The 19,830-nt window shown below is 42.7% G+C and overlaps 1 protein-coding gene across 1 annotated transcript in view; it reads left to right on the top strand.

Annotated features, from left to right (window-relative positions):
• The first annotated feature begins 1,998 nt into the window (after positions 1-1,998).
• The window catches only part of MARCH10 (membrane-associated ring finger (C3HC4) 10, E3 ubiquitin protein ligase), a 140,737-nt gene continuing 122,905 nt past the window's right edge, over positions 1,999-19,830 (top strand). Inside the window, exons 1-2 of the mRNA XM_006833724.1 lie at positions 1,999-2,088; positions 12,882-13,001. Coding sequence (XP_006833787.1) covers positions 1,999-2,088; positions 12,882-13,001 — 210 coding nt within the window. The remainder of the gene's footprint in view (positions 2,089-12,881; positions 13,002-19,830) is intronic.

Raw genomic sequence — 19,830 nt, 5'->3', positions numbered from 1 at the left:
GCATTGCGGGGGAATTGTAATCAAGGTCATGAAACAAAATGTATACTAACTGCCGAATGGAACACTGATCTGTTCTGTAAACCGTCACCCAAATCACAATCAAATTTTCTTTTTTGTTTTTTAAAGCAGATAATAAATTAAAGCTCAAAATATTTCTGAACTGAAATATTTTGATGGTAACTTTAGGCCACACCCATCAGAGCCAAACTTCTTGGAAGCGTTGTCTCCACTTCCTCATTTCCCCTTTCTGAAACACATTTGCAGTCTGTCTTCAGCCTTTACTCCACTAATGCTCTCACCAAGGTTATTAATAGCTTCCTTTTTGGAACTCTCTTTTCAGCATCTCTGAATCTGTACCTACCTGGCTTTCCTCCTACGTGTCTAACTCTTCCTTTCCAGGCTTCTTTGCAGGGTTTCTCTCAGTTTCTTCCTAAAACCTTAGTGTTCCTCAGAATTTTGTCCTGGGTCCTTTCCGCTATTCAATACCCATGCTGTCCAGATAAGTTCTTCTCACCTTCCATGGTCACCAAGACACCAGTGATGCTCAAATCTAAACTCTCCATTAAGCTCCAGAACCCTACGTCTGACTGCTTACTTGACACCTTCATTTGTTGTAACCCAGACTCTTCAAACTCCATGTTAATTTCTCACAAATCTGCTCATCCTTGGATGTTTCCTAAATGGAACAGAGGCACTGACCAGGTGGTTGTTCATGCCACCCTAGCCTGGGCATCTTCTTCCCGCTTCCCTCACCCGCCTCATTCATATAATCACCAGATACCAGTGATTTTCTCTGTCCGTATCCATGAAATCCACCATGGTTAAGAATGTGGCCATTGGCCTGAGATTCTCTAGGTTTAAATCAACAGTTGTGAGGTTGGTACAGCACCTGGCAGTGTTTTGTTGTGTTGTGCATAGTGTCACTATGAGTCAGTAGCAACTCAATGGCACCTAACAACTTCCACTTACTAGCTCTGTAACCTTAGGCAATTTACTTAGTCCTTTGGTGCCTTTGTTCCCTGCTTTGTAATTCCCAATGGTCTTCCCACTCCCCCGCCCATTCTCCATAATACCAACTGGAGGAGCCTATTGAAAACACAAACCTAAGCATTTACTACACAGACTATAACTTTTCCATGGTTTCACATGGTTCCTGGAATCATGACTTTGGACTCCTTTCTACCCTCTAATCTGTGCTGGTCTCCCCTCTCTCTGCTCCAGCTGCACTGGTCCTCCTGTTACTCATCTGCATCAAGTCTTTCCTGTCCCAAGGCCTCTGTACCTGCTGTTCTCTCTGTCCAAAAACACTATCTTATCCCACACTCTTAATCGTGGCGGATTGCCAAGCTCACTCCTTATCTGTGTCATTTCCTAAGGAAATTTTATTTGACCCTTCAAGACCAGGTTATGCCCTCCCCTAATAATAATCTCTCAAAGACCGCATGCGTCTGCTCCATATAGCTTTCATCCGAATGAGGGCTCATTATTCAATGCCAGTCTTCCACTTTCAGTTATAAACAACACAAGAGCATGTGTATCTTGCTGACTCCTCTACCCCAGTGCCTACTACAGTGTCTGGGAATTGGGATGCATTAATTGTTGAATAAATATTGACTAATTTAAGAAACCAAAGGCTCATAACTTTGGTCATTGCTAATTGAGCTAGATTCTTGGGTTTTCTTTTTTATTGACATGCTATAGGACTCTGCCTGCATCAGGTATCCGTCAACATTGCTCCCTACTAATAAGGATCACTGAAGCCACCTGATGCATGTCGCTGCATTATTTATGACTGTAAGGGCAGCGACACCAGCACAAGACATCCTTTCAGTCTGAAAGGAGCATCTGTGCCTTTCAGACAATAGCAATTAGATTAATAAGTGGGGTGGGGGAGAGAAAGCAAGTATACAAAGATTAATCCAAAGATGGCAAAACAACGAAGGACTATAGCACAGCACATTTATTTCTCTTGCATCTGCAGGTTGGGGATTAAGAATCATGTTGCACGAAGGAAAGGAAAGACAGAAGTTCATCAGTGATGCCCAATATCTGCGGGACATGCAGCATAAGGTGGACTCTGAATATCAGGTAACTGCAGGAAGCAAAAATTATCTTCCACCTGGTCTTACACAGTAGTGTGAGAGTTCTGAATCCACAATTATAAATGACAAGCAGCAGTCATTTTATAAAATTCCAAACCTACTACTTTCAAGTTTGCCTGGTCATAAGAAAGCTACTTCAGCTCTCTGAACCTCAGTTTGCTCATCTGCAAAATGGGAACAATGGTAGTACTGACCTCATAATATTGTCATGAAAATGAAATGAGATTAAAAACTCATGGCCACTGAGCCAGTTATAATTCACAGCAACCCTCTAGAACAGAGTCGAAGTACCCCTTAAGGATTCCCAAGGCTGTAAATCTTTCTGAAAGCAGACTGCCACATCTTTCCCCCCAAGAGTGGCTGGTGGGTTTGAACCTTTCCATCAGAAGCCCATCACGTACTAACCACTGTGCCACTAGGGCTTTTTGAAATGAAATAACATTGCTAAAGCATTTAGCACAGCACTTGACACATAGCTCTTGCTCAACAAAAGACATTAGGGCTTAAGCCTGACAAGCCAACTCTCAAGAGAAGAGACATTAAGGAGTTAAACTGGGTTGACCTGCCAGTTAAAAATAACGCACCTTCCCGTTGCCATTCCTTTCTGAACAAAGGTGGTTAGTACAGTCTACAATAAGCTAACTATTCACCACCCTAGTTACAGTGTTTACATGCAAAACAAAACAGGCAGGAAAGCTAAGGAGCCACGATGTAGTTACTCAGACTCGCCAAACTGGGTTGTGGGATTCTGGGAGCAGGTAAAGGGGTGTCGCTCCTGTTTACTTGTTGGGAGGTCAACTCTCAATCAGGCAGGGAGGCACATCACCACCTCTGCCAAGGATTGGGAAGCACTCCCTACCTAGGGAAAACAGACATGCCTTGTCAGGTTTCCTCCTCCTTAGCAATTTCAGATATAACGGAGCCTCCTGGGTCGCCAGGGAAACCAGACCTCTTTCTGTAACCCGATTTCACCTGTATAATGCAGCTTAGCTGAGGCCTGGAAATGGAATCAGCAATTTCCTTCCACCACTTGCCAAACCACATATGAGGAGACCATAATATGGAAGGAATTTCAGTAAAACAAATAAGAAGGGAAACATCTGAACTGGTCACTCAGGGAGTCCATCTGTTTTTCACAAAGATTGCCTCTGCCACCGACTCGTGTCTTCAAGGAACTTGTTTGAAATGGTCTCCAGAACAGACACAGAGAAAATCCGTCTGGTGACTTGTTTAAGATACTGGGGATTCCCCATCTTTCCAGTCCTGTACCTCTGTCATGTTTTCCTTCCTGTGTTTGACTTGCCTTTAATGGACTCACTCAAATGGAGCCCTTAGAACCCTTGTCTAGAAACTACAATTGCTCTGTCCCAAAATACGCTGTTGGGTTGGTATGCCTCTCTCTATGGGTCTGTGTGCTACAGGGGAGAGTTAAACCCACCCTGAGTTATTTTGATGTTACTCCTTTCAGTGGTTGGGTGGGACCCTTTAGAGCAAACAAGAGGAAGTAAACATCTCTTTGGCATATTCCATGCTATTTCAGAATCTGGTAACTAGTATATAATTATATACCATCTCAGAATTTGGCTCTATTTCTTCAAGTGTATTCTTGCTGCATAGCCATAGGTTGGCTTCCCCCCACCTCCCACCCCTCTGTCAAATGTGTTTATGTAACTTGAGAGAGAATTTAGCCATTGATGTCCGCTGAAAAAGTGAGAGAAAGATTACACTTGGCATCTCAGAACGATTTTCCATAATCTGTCCAATGTGCTCAAATTGGTTTCATTTCATTGCATGTCACTGATTCATCCTGATTCTTTCAAGTACAGATGAAACAACTAACCAGGGTAATAGAAACTAGTTCAGGGCCATGATTGTTGTTGTTAAGTGCTGTTGAGTCGGATCCGACCCATACAGGGTTTCCAAGGAGCGACTGGTGAGCTTGAACTACCGACCTTGCAGTTCAAACGGCTTTGCAGTCTGGCGCATTAACCCACAGCGCCACACCAGGACTCTATGATTCTTGTCATTGTTGTTATGAGCCGTGGAGTCGGTTCTGACTCATAGCGACCCTGTACAGGGTTTCCGAGGCTTTAAATCTTTACAGGAGCAGAAAGCCTCATCTTTCTCCCGCGGAACAGCTGGTAGTTTCTAACTGCTGACCTTGTGGCTCACAGCTTGATTTGTAACCACTACGCTACCAGACTCCATGATAGGTAGCTTCAAACCAAGAAAGGAAGGAAGCAAAGGAAAATCAAGTAATAGTGGCTGTTAGTTGATGCTAACTCATGGCAACCCCATGGACGCAGAGTAGAACTGCCCTCCATAGGGCTTTCAAGGTTATAGATCTTTTGAAAGTAGATCTCCAGACATTTCTTCCAAGGCACCTCTTGTTGTTGTTAAGTGCCATCGAGTCAGTTCCGACTCATAACAACCCTGTATAGGGTTTCTAAAGAGCGGCAGGTGAGTTTGAACTGTAGACGTTGTGGTTCAAACCAACCTTGCGATCCGTGCCTTATCCCGTAGCACCACACCAGGACTCTTAAGACACTTATGGGTGGGATCAAGCTGTCAATCTTTCTGTTAGTAGTTGAGTGCTTAACTAGTTGTGCCACCCAGGGACTCCTAGCTTGAAATCTGGTGATGTGAATTTGAGGACCATCCACCCAAGCAGTTGAGAGGATGAAAATAACTCAATGTCCATTTCCACATGAGTGAGGGAGAAGCTTCTCTTCAATGCTTAGCTTTGGGGTGGGGGGAGGTTGCTTTACATTTCACAGTGAAAACAGAAAAATAAACTAGTTTGAGGGGTTATGAATAGGGCTGTGAACCTCAATGTCAGCAGTTTGAAACTACCAGCTGCTCTGCAGGAGAAAGATGAGACTTTCTGCTCCCGTAAAGATTTACAGCCTTGGAAACCCTGTACAGGGTCGTTATGGGTCGGAACCGACTCGACAGCACTTAACAACAACAACAACATGTCAAACTGGGTTAATACGTTTGATTTCTTAACCTCTTAAAACTAAGGAGCTCTAATAATGTCATCAATGATCATTAAAACCCCACACTCTGAGTGATGCATGTTAGATCATGAGACCAACGAGCGATCAATCTCACTTTTCAAAATGTTTGTGGATTTAGAGGACCAACAACCCTGAATGAGGCCAGTGTTGATGGAGATGTAGAATTGGGCCTTAGTTACCATGGGTTTTTACTGTCAGGGTTGTGAGCTTGGAAGGAGGCCTGGTAGTGTAGTGTTTAAGGCGCTTGGCTGCTAACTGAAAGGTCAGCAGTTTGAGTCCACCAGCAACTCTGTAGGAGAAAGAGGTGGCAGTCAGGTTCCGTAAAGTTACAGCCTTGGAAACCCTATGGTACGGTTCTGCTCTATCACGAGGATCACTAACAGTGGAAATCAAGACAGTGTGTGTGTGTGTGGGGGGTTGTTGTGTTGGGGATGATATGTTTTGGGGGGTGTTGTTGTTTTAGGGGTGGTATGAGCTGGGAAGTGTTCCTGTGGTGCATGACTCCTAAAATTGAGACCCAGGGACTCAGGTGAGACAACAGGAGCCTGAATGGCCACTGGAAGGTGGTTGGTGGTGTTATTAGGTGCCATTGAGCCAGTCCGGACTCATAGTGACTCTATGCACAAGACAACGTAACGCTTCTCTGCCCCACCCAGCCTCACAAGTTATGTTTCAGCCCATTGTTGCTGCCACTGGGTCAGTCCATCTTGTTGAAGGGTCTTTCTCTTTTTTACTGACCCTCTAGATGTCCTTCTCCAGAGATTGGCCCCTCCTGACATGTCTAAAGTATGAGAGTTGAAGTCTTGCCATCCTAGATTCTAAGGAGTTTCTAAGGACTAGAAGGTAGTGGTGATGATGATGGTATGCTGTAAGATTGGCTGGTAGATTTGAATTGCTGACCTTGTGGTTAGCAGCCCAACTTGTGACCCACTAGGCTCCCAGAACTCCTCAGGACTGGAAAGAAGAGACTAGTAATAAAGACACAAACTCTGAGCATCACTGCGGGTTCCAAAAGCTGTCATTTCTAAGAAAAAGTGGTTTACAGTATGGTCTGGATTGAACCTAAAAAGATGTCCTAAATCCTGGTACCTGTGAATATGACCTATAAAAGAAGACATCTGACGACAGAGTTTTGTTGTAGCTTCAAGCTGAGGAGCTCCTGGGGCTGACAGACGGAACATGGCCCTGCTGACACCCTGAATTTGTGCTTCTGACCTCCAGAGCTATGTGATGGTTCATTTTTGTTGTAACAAGTCACCAGTTTGTGATAGTGTGTTACAGCAGCTCCTGGAAACTAATACGCAGTGTGTGCCTGAGTAACTGAGAGGAGGGACCCCACTAATTGGCTGGTTGGGGGCCAGGTAGGTTTGGGAAACAGATGCCTACTGAGGGGCCAGAGAAACAGGATGGATCTGAGATCCAGACAGAAAGGGTTTTCCTTTGAACAAGATCAGAATGGCATACTTTGGCAAAAGCTGACTTTACAAAGATAAGTAACCAGGAAATGGGATCAGAAATAAAAGTGAAGCAGAAAGTGAGATTGAATATCACTATTTAAACCCAATCATGATTAGGGTCCTGGCTTCATGGGATATCCCAGTTAATGGACCTACTAACGTGTTTAGTGCCTCTGTTCTACCTCTTATTCCTGTCAGGAATACCTGGCGATATGAAAGTTTGCCAAAAGGTCACCCAAGGCACAGTTGGTCTCTATTCACTTTGCACAACAGAGGAAGAAGGAGCCAGGAATAGGAGAATACAAAATGTGTGGCTGATTACCTCCATGAACAGTGGCCTGGTTTGGTGTGAGACCAGAAGAACTGAATGGTGCCCAGCTACCATTACTGAGCTTTTCGATTGAAAAGTCACAAAAGAATCCTGATGAAAAGGGGGAAAATGCAGAATAGAATTTCAAATTCTGTTGGATTCTAGACTTCCTGGAACACTGAAAGCTGGATGAACCCCTAAAATTGTTGCCTGAGATAATCTTTAACCCTTAAGCCAAAAATATACTTTGAAGTCTTTTAAAACCACACAGTTTAAATAGTGAAAGTACCATGTCTGTCTTGAGCATTATGTTCATTTAAGAACTACGTTTATGGGATCACATTGGCAATTGTTGGCACCGTTGCTGCCAAGTGCCATTGAGTTGGTTCCAACTCACAGCGACCCTGCAGAGGGGAAATCTTTGCAGGAGCAGAAAGCAGCATCTGTGTCTTGCAGAAGTGACTGGTGGGCTTGATCAGCCAACCTTGCAGTTCACACTCCAGTGCTTATCTTACAAAGCCACTGCACGCCTATAGACTGACAATAGCAACTGAAAACATTAGCTAGGAACCATAGGAAGCAATGAGTTTATGTTGATGGTGGAGAAATAACTCAGAAAGGGAGGTGAGGATGACTGCACAACTCAAAGAACATAAACAAAATCACTAAATGGTACACGTAGAAACTGTTGAATTCATGTATGCTTTGTTGTATATGAGCATCCTCAACAACAAAATAAAGAAACGACATGATGTTTAAAAAACCTAATCATGACAATGTTGATGGTGAACACTAAGTATGAGGAGCCTTCAAAAAGTTTATGAGAAAATGGAATTAAAAAGTAATGGTATTTTTCCATGAATTTTTTTGAAGCCCCCTCGTATATTACTGGGGATGTGCTGGTGGCACACTTTGGCTGCTAACTGAAATGTCAGTGATTCGAACTCACCACTCTGCAGGAGAAATACATGGCAGTCTACTTGGAAACCCTATAGAGGGTCGCTAGGGATTGGGATCGACTCGATGGCACTTAGCAACAACAACCTCTGTATAGATTTACAGCCTTAGAAATCCTATTGGGCTGTTGTACGATACCTTACCGGGTCTCTATGAGCCAGAATCTACTGGATGGAAACGGGGTAAGCATAGTACCAACAGTACAGTACCATGTGCTCACCTCCTGGCCATCTTGCAGCAAAAGGACAGCTGTCTCTTACAAATGAGGAAAGTGAGAATCAATGACTTCATCAGCTTGCCCAAGGTCATGATGCTAGAAAGTGGCAAGGCTGGGGTTTGTCATGTTTACCAGGATTAAGTGACGGTGAGTCACAGAAATCCGCATCATCCCCCCCCACCACAGGTGTATATGCGCGATGCCCCCACAGTGGGCAGCTTCGGCAGGGAGGGAAGGCTGCTGGCTGCGTGAGCTGCAATCATAAGGACAGGCTGGCAGGAAGCCACACCCCGGAAGTGAAGGAGGAAGCCCTGACTGTAAATGGAAGAAAAAAGTTACCACCACCACCACCCCCAGATTCAATTTCAAGACTGCCTTCAGTCTGCTTTATCATAGGGGTCGAAATCCTGACATATAAAATTGCAAGAGGAATATTTTTACAGTTCTGGGCAAAGGGAAACCTGTCCCCTCAGCCTCTGTTGATTCAGGACCCCCTAAGTAAAAACATCATAAATGACAAAAAATTCATCCACATGCACAATAAAAAGAAAAGCAACCCTGGGGGACATGTGAAGAGCCCTGGTGGCGCAGTGGTTAAGTGCTTGGCTGCTAACTAAACAGTCGCTGGTTTGAACAAAGGGAGAAAGACGTGGCTGTCTGCTTCTGTAAAGATTTACAGCCTCCAGAACCTTGTGGGGCTGTTCTGCTCTGTCCTCAAGGATTTTTATGGGTCGGGGATTCCACTCGGTGGCAATGAGTTTGGTTTGGGTTTTGGAGGATTGGGGAATTTGACTAGGTTCTTGCTATTTCTAGGACTAGACGTCTACACTTGGCTTGTCCTCCTCTTCCTTTTGTAAAGCTATGAATTTGAAGTCAGGATTCATTTTTTTTTATTTTCACAGAAAGCACTGTATCCAAATAAAAAGCAGAATGTAGTTACCTTTCCAGTGTTCTGTTGGTCTGCTTCTCTATGACAGGAGGGGAAAGGAGACTCGGGAGAGAATTGTTTTTTAATTTTTATAATGCACACCAATCTATTCCTCCTCCCCTTCTGGTAAAGAAATATTTAAACTGTATGCATTCTTGGAAAGAATTTTCAAAAAACACTCAGCCCACAAGAATTCTGTTCATCCCGCAAAAGCTGCCTAGGTCCTGCGTGCATTTGCTGGGGCTGGCTCCTCCACACGCAGCCCATCAGCATTTTCTTCGCCTGCCTTTACTACCAGGAGGTCAGGGTTACACAACTGCCTCATCTATGGCACTCCATGCCAGGGCCCCTCCTAAACAGAAGCTCCCTTCTGAAGTCTGTGTAAAAGGAACAACCCACACAAAAAACCCCAGAGGTACACAGTTAGTTGGACTTAAGCTCTCCACAGACCTCCATTTCCCCCCCAAAACAAGCCCACTGCCTTCGAGTCAATTCTGACATATTAAAACTGTTTCACGGGGTTTCCTAAACTATAACTCTTTATGGAAACAGATTGCCTCATCTTTTTCCTATAGAATGAGAGTGGTGGGTTTGAACCACCAGCTCTTTTTAGCTAGCAGCCCTAATAGTAACCCCCAGTGCTCTGTAACTTCTGTTAGGTTTACCTGATTTAGGTAAACCTCTAGGTTGAGTTTATTGTTGTTGTCGTTGAATTCCTTTATTAGAATTATGGCCCAGTAGTTTTTTATTTTTAGATTGTTGCTGTTAGTTTAATTTACTTATTATAATAACCACTGTCCAGTAGGTGTAAAAGGAGCTCTGGTAGCATAGTGGTTACGAATCGGGCTGCGAACCTCAAGGTCAGCAGTTCGAAACTACCAGCTGTTCCACGGGAGAAAGATGAGGCTTTCTGCTCCTGTAAAGATTTACAGCCTCGGAAACCCTGTGCAGGGTCGCTATGGGTCGGAACTGACTCCACAGCACATCACAACAATAACAGTAGTTGTAAATCCCTCGTTGGTGCTAACAGTTTGCCCTCAACTCTACTAAGCTAAAGAGTGTTGGTTTAAACGCTCCCAGCTGTGTCTTGGAAGAAAAGCCTGGAGACATACTTCTGTAAAGATCATTGTTGTTGTTGTTTGGTGCCTTCAAGTTGGTGCCGAGGCTGTATAGGGTTTCTGAGACTGTAAATCTTTGTGGGAACAAAAAGCCTCCTGCCAATCAGCTGGTGGGTTGGAACAGCCGACCTTGTGGTTAGCAGTCCAGTGCTTATCCTACAGAGCCACTGTGTTCCTCTGTAAAGACAGTTGTAAAGTTAAGTGCTGTCGAGTTGATCTCGGCTCATAGTGACCCTATATAGGAGTCCTATGAGGAGCAGCTGGTGAGTTTGAAGCATCGACCTTGCAGTTCATATTGACCTTATGGTTGAGTACATATTTTATAGCATCACACCAGGACACTAGGGTACCAGCCTCATGGAGCAGTTCTACTCTGTAACACACGGGGTTGCCATGGGTCAGAATGGGTTCGGTTTGGGGGCTTTTGTTATCTAGTATTTATTACAATGGCTTACTCTCTCTATATGGGGACACTGGGGCTCAGTAGTGCAATTCTCACTTTACCTGAGGGACATCCTGCTTTGATTGTTGGTCAATGCCACCACCCATCTGAATAAGTTTCAGCACAGCTTCCAGATTAGACACATCAAGATATATCTGGAAGAAAGACCTGGCAACCTACTTCTGAAAATCCAGACAGCGAAAACCCAGCGGTCTGATCCCCATTGTACGTGTGGGGTCGCCATGAGTTGGGGGCTGATAAAAGCAGTAACAATGATCTATATGGCATTGGTTTTGAAAACCAGATTAACTGTGGGACAATGTAAAAATCATTTTAGAGTGCTCACCATTGAGAGCCAGGTGAGGTGAAATTGTACATTTTCTCCTGGGGGGTGGGGATGGTGAGGGCGGGGGACACAGGAACCATCTGGGTGTGGGACGGGAACCTTCACAATCACTGTCTCACCTTCATCTCAGCTGGAAGTACAGTGTGACCGACTCCCTGCTCCCATTCCAAGTGGTAAATGTTTTGTTAATGTCAGGTCATTTCTATTCTTAACCTTGGAGCTTAATATTAGGTTTTCCGTATGGCGTGAAATTCTGGCAAGCCCATCTCCATGAAGGAAGGAGCTGCTTTTTCTAACACAGAAAAATGCAGGAGGGATATTTCCAGCTAGCGAGAAGCATCAGGCCTCATTGAGAAGCATCGTTGTTGGTCTTTACACCATGTTTCTTGACTCTGGAAATGGACCACTGGACTCTGTCAGGGTAAAGAGAAATCGGGTCACTGGATGGACAAGTGTAGAATTGTTCCAAGAAGTTGTACTGTTTGAGGGTGTTTGAAAATACCAGTTGAAATCCCTTTTTGTGCATATCTTTAGGTTCGTTCAGTCCTAGACATATTACCAGGAGGGACCAGTCCCTAGAGAAGGCTATCATGCTTGGTAAAGCGGAGGGCCAGCAAAAAAGAGAAAGACCCTCAATGAGATGCAACAATGGGCTGAAATATGATAACAATTGTAAGGCCAACACAGGACTGGGCAGTGTTTTGTTCTGTTGTGCATAGTTGGGTCACTATGAGTCGGAACCAACTCAATGGCATCTAACAATAATAGTTGTTGTTGTTGTTGTTATGTGCCATGGAGTTAGTTCTGACTCATAGCGACCCTGTACAGGGTTTCCGAGGCTGTAAATCTTTACGGGAGCAGAAAGCCTCATCTTTCTCCCACGGAACAGCAGGTAGTTTCGAACTGCTGACCTTAAGGTTCGCAGCCGGATTCGTAACCACTACGCTACCAGAGCTCCTTAACAGTGATGGTACTGAAGAAAAAATACCTGTATTCCTAGATTTCATTTTAATTTTGCTAAGGGAAATGGCAAAAGTCTTTTTGCTGGAACATTTTGTGTTTGGGGATTGCTATCTCCCTCCCACACAAAAATGCAATTCAGCTAACAAAGGTGCCAGTGCTGGGCAGTTCAAAGGATAAACTTGGTCCTAACCCGCAGGGTGCTCACTGACCAGCAGGAGAAACAGGCTCAGAAACAAGACAACTAAATATAACTAGGGGAAAACAGTATAATCCAATCGCTATATAAAGAAACAATGAATTCTGCCTGGAGAGGAACAGTGGGGCCTGAGACGTCTCTTAACAGATTTACTAGGAAAAGCCATCGCAGAAGTTATTTGACATGGAGGAAACAGCACATGTTAACATTACAGAGGTGAATATTCGTATCTGGTAAGTAGGGTATAATCCAGGCAGGTAGATGAATATTCTTATCTGGTAACTAGCGTATAATCCAGGCAGGTAGAGTCTAGTGGGGGTGGGTAGGAGGGAGGAGCTATGAAGAGAGTAAGACTGGAAAGAGAAGTTAATAAGGTTTATTAGGAGTCCTGGTGTGGTGTTGTAGGATAAGTACTGGTCCCAAGGTCATTTGAATTGCAAGGTCGGTGGTTCAAACTCACCAGCCACTCCTCGGAAACCCTATACAGGGTTGCTATGAGTCGGAACTGACTTGACGTCACTTAACAACAAATAACAATGATGTTAGGTACTGCATTCTCTGAGAAAGTAGTTGTTAGGTAAATCAAATGTTCATTTGGATTTATTAAAGCAATGACTGATATCTTTGACTTGCGTGTTGGGCCTAGGGAAGGAAGCATGTAGAAGGGTTATGAGCACCTGGGAGAAAGTCTTCATACTTGGTGACAGGTGTTTGATGAACACTTGGAGACGTAGATCACTTATTTCATGTTCCTCGCGATTTGGATTGAGCAAGTAGCCAAAACAAATCGTATATCTAAGATGAAGCAACACTTTTGTTCTGCAGGCTTGTCTGAGACGACAGGAACACAGAAGAGATCCAACTGAGAAAAAGCGAGACCAATTTTGGGGGCAAGAGACAAGTTTAGAGAGATCACGGTTTTCAAGCGGGTCATCTTCCAGACAGGTATATGAAACTCTAGGAGGCATTCTCTTGCTGTCGTGTGTATGTGTGTGTGTGTGTGTGTGTTCCTTACTTAGGAAAGAATGGACTCAAAAATGGAATGTTAAAAAACGCTTAAGATCAAAGCAGGGTGAGGCAGGGCCGGGAGCTTCCATCCTGACTCTTCCCCACCTGTGTGGGCTTCCCACCTCAGCTTTGTTGCACCTCACTTTTCTTGCCAGTGGATAAAGGATCTGAGGAGGTAAGTGGTCTCTGAGACACTGTCTCTGGGGATTTAAGAGTCCATGGCACTGGGTCTTCTAAAGTACAGTGTTAGCAGTATTATGGGTTAGCTGTGGTCTAACCCATTGCATTGCAGAGTCTAATTGTTCATTTCAAATGGGGAGAGTAAAATGCACATAGTTCATTATTTAATAACTGGAAATTGTTTCAATATTTTTGTCTAGGATGATGGTAATAGGATGATTATGACGATAATAAAAGCAGTTGCCTGTAGTTTAGTGCCTATACTGTTCTGGTGGTGGTGGTGGTAAGTGCCAATGAGTCACTTCTGACTCTAGTTGGCTCTGCACAGGATTTCCAAGGAGCAGCCAGTGGGTTTGAACTGCCAAACTTGTGGTTGGCAATCCACTGCTTATCCTACAGTGCCATACCAGGAGCCCATATACTGTTCTAGACACTGTTTAAGAAGCTCTGGTAGGGTTATGAGTTATGAGTCAGGCTTCTAACTGCAAGTTAGTAGTTCAAAACTACCAGCTGCTCCATGGGAGAAAGATGAGGCTTTCTGCTCCAGTAAAGATTTATAGCCTCAGAAATCCTATATAGAGTCGCTATGAGTTAGAACCGACTCCACGGCACATCACCACCTCCACCACCACCATATCTATAAATTTACTGTTTATACATATTAACTTTCTAACTACGTTGCTGTTAAATGCCATTGAATGGGTTCCAACTCATGGAGTCCCTGTATTGGGTTTCCAAGGAGCGACTGGTGAGTTTGAACTGCTGACCTTGGGATCCAGTGCTTTATCCCACATATGCATATGTTGTTGTTAAGTGCCGTTGAGTCAGTTCCAAACCATAGTGACCCTGTATAGGGTTTCCGAGGAGTGGCTGGTAAGCTTGAACTGCCGACCTTGTGGTTCAAGCCGACTTTGCAGTCCTACACATTAACCCACAGCGCCACATCAGTACAATACGTGTGTGTGTGTATGCCTAATTTTTACAGATGCGAAAATTCAGCCTCAGAGAACTTAAAAGATGTGACCTAAAATTTGACAGTCAGTACATGATGACACGGGGTTTCTAATCTAGGTAGTGTGACCCCAGAAATGGTGTTTTGAGCTGCTGAGCTATCCCATCATGTTTTATATTTAAGATCGTATCTGTGTACGAATTTTACTTATCCCATGGATGAGCTAAAAACCACGAGCTGCAATCGACACTGGCTGTTAGTATGGTGAATTGATTTAAGATGAGTAATCTGCCTTTTATGAATTCTTAGTTAACACTGTATGCCTGAAATGTACTCTAGAGGATGGACTGTCTCTTTCCTATCAGGGGCGTGGGTCCTCGCCCGCGATGGATTCTTGGATTCCTGATATAAATCAAGTTCTTGTTGAGATTTCTTCTTTAATCTAGGATGCTCACATTGTGGTTATTTAATGTTCAAAAGACACCTTAAAAACAGCAGTGATTGATGTTTATGGGTGTAGATGTATTCCTGAGAGAGAGATATACACTCCCTATTAAGGAAAATAAAATCACACAATAAAATAGTCCACCTCAAGTCTGAAGGTGAAACAGGGGCTAGCTCATAGGATTGGCAGCACTCAGAAGAAAGTGTTGCCTGAACCTTTTCCTGTTAGTCAAGGACGAAATTTAATACTTACTGTTGATTAAATTTCGGGGGTGAGCTTAGTCCAAAAATTAAATCTAGTCTGGCTAGCGCAACCCATTTTTAACATTCAGATAAATTCTCATAGTTTTGCACTTAGAAACAAAATTCAAGGACAGATAAAAAATGTAATAATTGAAGTCAAAACAGTAGCATGTAGCAGTCTTCCTAAATTGGAATGACTAAACAAATGGACAGCTGGGTTCTTCTATTTTCATGCAAAGACTCATGTGCAAAGTCACGGACATTTTGCATGGTAATCCTCATGCCTTTCAGATATTCTTGAACTTGAACTTTTATGCTTCTCTCCACAAACTTTGTTTAGGGAACAAGCTGGTGGCAGGTTCCTATAGTTTTCTTCTCCATGCTATGAAGGCTATTCATTTTTTAAATTATCACCGCAAAGCCTTCACACCACCTCCAAAATAACAGGACATTGTTGTACATTGAAAGGAAATTATGAAATAGCTTCCAGAATCACAGGCAATCATAGACAGACTACATGGATCCTATTTTCCAACTCATAATTTAATGATTCACAAACATCCAACACTAACAAAAGATAATATGTTATAAAATGCAAAAAAAAAAAAAAAATTGGCAATTTCTAAAATACAAGGATGGAACTTTTTTTTGATGTTTGCACTATGTCACCATAGCTCAGTGTGTCAGAGAACTCAAAGCAACATTTCTTATATAATCTCAATTTTCCCAGATAATGGTATCCCAAGGGTTCAGGTGGTGACTGTAGAAGTGCCTTCAAGGCCACATCGTCTCTCTCTTAGAAGAGTGACAGAATCACAATTTTCCACAGTGAAACTGACCCACACTGTGTTCTCTGAGTGGTAGATTCTTGGGGGAATCCTGAAAGATTTGCCTCTGGAAAGAGAAGCACAGGAAGGGCAGGGTGAGAGGAATGTCACTAAATGCATCACTCTTCCCAGGATGCATCTGACTTGCTGGGCTTATAATGCCAGCCCTCCTGGCTCAATCTTACAGTGTTTGCTGGGTACAAATGACGTCAGAGATCTCTTAGAGGTTCCAGTCAGATCCAGGAAACCTTCAACTCCTAGGATCATGGGTCAGTTTGGAGGTTCCCCTCCCAAATTCTGTGAAAATCCAACTGTCTTAAATTGCCAGCATCTGGGCCTGCCCTGCTACATACATCTCAAACCTGGCAGAACTAATCAATTCTCTTTCCACAGGGGTCTCAGGGCGAGCACGATCCTAGAGCTACTCTCCCAGAAGAGGCTATGAATGAGAATGCTAGCACCTCCCAAAGGAGGACCCAGGCTAGGCTGATAAGGAACCCATTTTCAGAACTCAATGATATTGTTGTTGTTAAGTGCAGTCAAGTCAGTTCTGACCCATAGCGACTCTGTATAGAGTTTCCTAGGCGCAGTTGGTGAGCTTGAACCACCAGACTTGCAGTTCCGACGGCTTTGCAGTCTGGCACATGAACCCACAATGCCACAATAGGACTCAATGTAGTGGATGTTATATCAGACACTAGAGTAGCAAAACATCCTTAGTCCAAATAGACATATGCATGCCCATATTTATTGTACCATTATTCACAATAGCAAAAAGATGGAAACAATCTATGTGTCTGTCCATCAGTGGATCAATGGATAATTATGTCGCAAACATGCATCAATAAACAATAATGATAAATCTCACATCTTGGATGAATCTGGAGGGCATTATGCTGAGTGAAATAATTCAATCACAAAATGACAACTATGGTATGAGGCTACTATTATAAAGAGTCTAGAATATTGTTGTGTGCCGTCAAATCGGTTCTGACTCAAAGGGACTCTATATGGTTTCCAAGAACTGCGGGTGGGTTTGAACTTGCATTGAAAAGTTCACTGACCTATCCTGCAGCAGCGCCACAGCAGGGCTCAATGAATCAAGAATAGGTTTACAGAAAGAAGGTTATCAGAGATGGGAGTGAGGAGGGGAAGAAATCACTAAACAGATAGTACACAAGTGTTAATTTTGGTGAAGGAAAAGACAATACACAATATGGGGGAAGTCAGCAAAATGTAAATAAGGCAAAGGAACACCTGAGAAGGATGCAAGAATGAAGGGCAGTTTGGGTAAGCGCTATAACATATACAGTCTTTCAGCAACAGTAGGAGTTGTTGTTGTTGTTGTTAGGTGCCATCGAGTCGGTACTGACCCATAGCGATATTTATATGTATGTATAAAACATACAACAATATATATGTATCTATAAAACATAAAACAATATGTATGTGTATATAATGTATGTATAAAACATAACAATATATGTGTGTATAAAACATATAAATGTATGTATATAACACACATATATGTTTTTGTTAGGTGCTGTCAAGTCTGTTCCGACTCATAGCAACCCTATGCAGAACAGAATGAAACACTGCAGATCCTGTACCACCCTTGTAATTGTTGTCACGCTTGAGCCCATCCCTGCTGCCATTATGCCAATTCATCTCATTGGGGGTCTTCCTCTTGTTCTCTGACCCTACGCTTCACTAACCATCATGATGTTCTCTGGGAACATATCTGAAGTATGAGACACAAAGTCTCGCCATCCTGGCTTATAAGAAGCCTGCTGGCTGTACTTCCTCCATACAGATCTGTTGGTTCTTTTGGCAGCCCATGATACCTTCAATATTCTTCTCCAACACTACAACTCAAATGCACCAATTCTTTTACAGTCTTGCTTATTCATTGTCCTTCTTGCACATAGCTATGAGGCTACTGAAAATACCATGGCTTGGGTCAGGCACACCTTAGTCCCCAAACTTGGTATCTTTGCTCTTCATCACTTTAAAGAGGTCTTGTGCAGCAGATTTATCTAATGCAGTACGTCCTTTGATTTCTTGACTGCTACTTCCATAAGTGTTGATGATGGATCCAAGCAAAATGAAGTCTTTGACAACATTAATATTTTCTCCATTTATCATGATGTTATTTATTGCCCCAATGGTGAGAATTTTTATTTTCTTTACATTGAGGTGCGACCCATACTGAAGGCCATGGTCTTTGATCTTCATCAGTGAATATTTTCAGTCCTCTTCATTTTCAGCAAGCAAGGCTGGGTCATCTGAGTATCATAGGTTGTTGATGAGTCTTCCTGTAATTCCAATGCCACATATCCAACTTCTCAGATTTTTCGCTCAGCATACATATTGAATAAGTATGGTGAAAGAAAATACACCTTTCCTGATTTTAAATCATTCAGTTTTTCTTTTTTGTTGTTTGAATAACTGCCTCTTGGTCTATGTATAAGTTCCTCATGAGCACAATTAAGTGTTCTGGAATACCCACTCTATGCAATGTTATCCATAGCTTATCATGATCCATGCAGTCAAAAGCCTTTAAGCCTTTGCATAGTCAATAAAGCACAAGGAAACATCTTTCTGATAGTCTCTGCTTTCAGCCAAGATATCAAAACAACGATATACCTTGATCCACATCATTGTCTGAGCCCAACTTGAACCTCTGGCAATTACCTATCAATGTACTGTTGCAGCCATTTTTGAATTATCTTTAGCAAAATTTTACCTGCATACGGTATTAATGATATTGTCCGATGATTTCCACATTTCTCTCTTTGGAATGGGCACAAATCTGGATCTCTTCCAATCAGTATGCCAGTGAAACTTCTTGGCATAGATGAGTGCGTGCCTTCAGTGTTGCATCAGTTTGTTGAAAGAGTTCAATTTGTATTTCATCAATTTCCAGAGCCTTGTTCTTTGCCAATGACTTCACTATACCTTGGCCTTCTTACTTCACTTCCATTGACTCTTGATCATATGCTACCTCTTGAAATGACTGAACAGTGACCATTTCTTTTAGGTACTTTGACTCTGTATATTCCTTCCATTTTATTTTGATGCTTTCTGTATCACTGTTTTTTGCCCATAGAATCCTTCAATCCTTCAAGTCAAGGTTTGTAATTTTCTTCAATTTGTTCAACTTGAGAAATGCTGAGTGTATTCTTCCATTTGATTTTCTAACTCCAGGTCTTTGCACATTGCATTATAACACTTGACTTTGTCTTCTCAAGCTGCCCTTTGAAATTTTCTGTTCAGCTCTTTTACCTCCTCATTTCTTTCATTTGCTTTGGTATCTCTACACTGAGAGTAAGTTTCATAGTCTCTTCTGACATCCATTTTGGTCTTTTCCTTCTTTCTTGTCTTATTAATGACCTTTTTGCTATCTTCTCATATGATGTTCTTGATGTCTTCCCACAGTTCTTCTGGTTTTTGATCATTAGTGTCTAATACATCAAATGTATTCTCTAAATTTAGGTAGGATATGCTGTGTCTCTCATGAAGTTGGTTTAATATTCTTCAGCTTTAGTCTGAACTTGCATATGAGCAATTGATGGCCTGTTCTACAGTCTGCCCGGCCTTGTTTTGGCTGATAGTATAGAAATTTTCCACATTCTCTTTCAAAATTGACACCCAGGTATAGTCAATTTGATTTCTGTGTATTCCATCTGGTGAGGTCCATGTTTAAAAAAGTATTTGCAATGAAGAAGTCATCGGTCTTGCAAAATTCTATCATGTGATCCCCAGCATCATTTCTATCACCAAGGCCATATTTTCCAGCTTCTAAATCTTCATCTTTGTTTTCAACTTTTGCCTTCCAATCACTAGTAATTATCTGTAAATCTTGATTGCATGTTTAATCAATTTCATACTTAAGAAGTTGATTGCTGTTGTTAGGTGCCATCAAGTCAGTACCGACTCATAGTAACCCTATGTACAACAGAATGAAACACTGCCTGGTCCTGGGCTAACTTCACAATTGTTGCCACATTTGAGCCCATTGATGATGCCACTTTACCAATCCATCTCGTTGGGGGTCTTCCTCTTTTTCTCTGACCCTCCACCTTACCAAACATGATATCCTTCTCCAGTGACTGGTCCC

Source organism: Chrysochloris asiatica, unplaced genomic scaffold, assembly GCF_000296735.1.
Source record: "Chrysochloris asiatica unplaced genomic scaffold, ChrAsi1.0 scaffold00007, whole genome shotgun sequence".
Classification (NCBI taxonomy): domain Eukaryota; kingdom Metazoa; phylum Chordata; class Mammalia; order Afrosoricida; family Chrysochloridae; genus Chrysochloris; species Chrysochloris asiatica.
The sequence above is the reverse complement of the archived record's forward strand: the minus strand, read 5'-3'. Positions and strand labels throughout refer to the sequence as shown.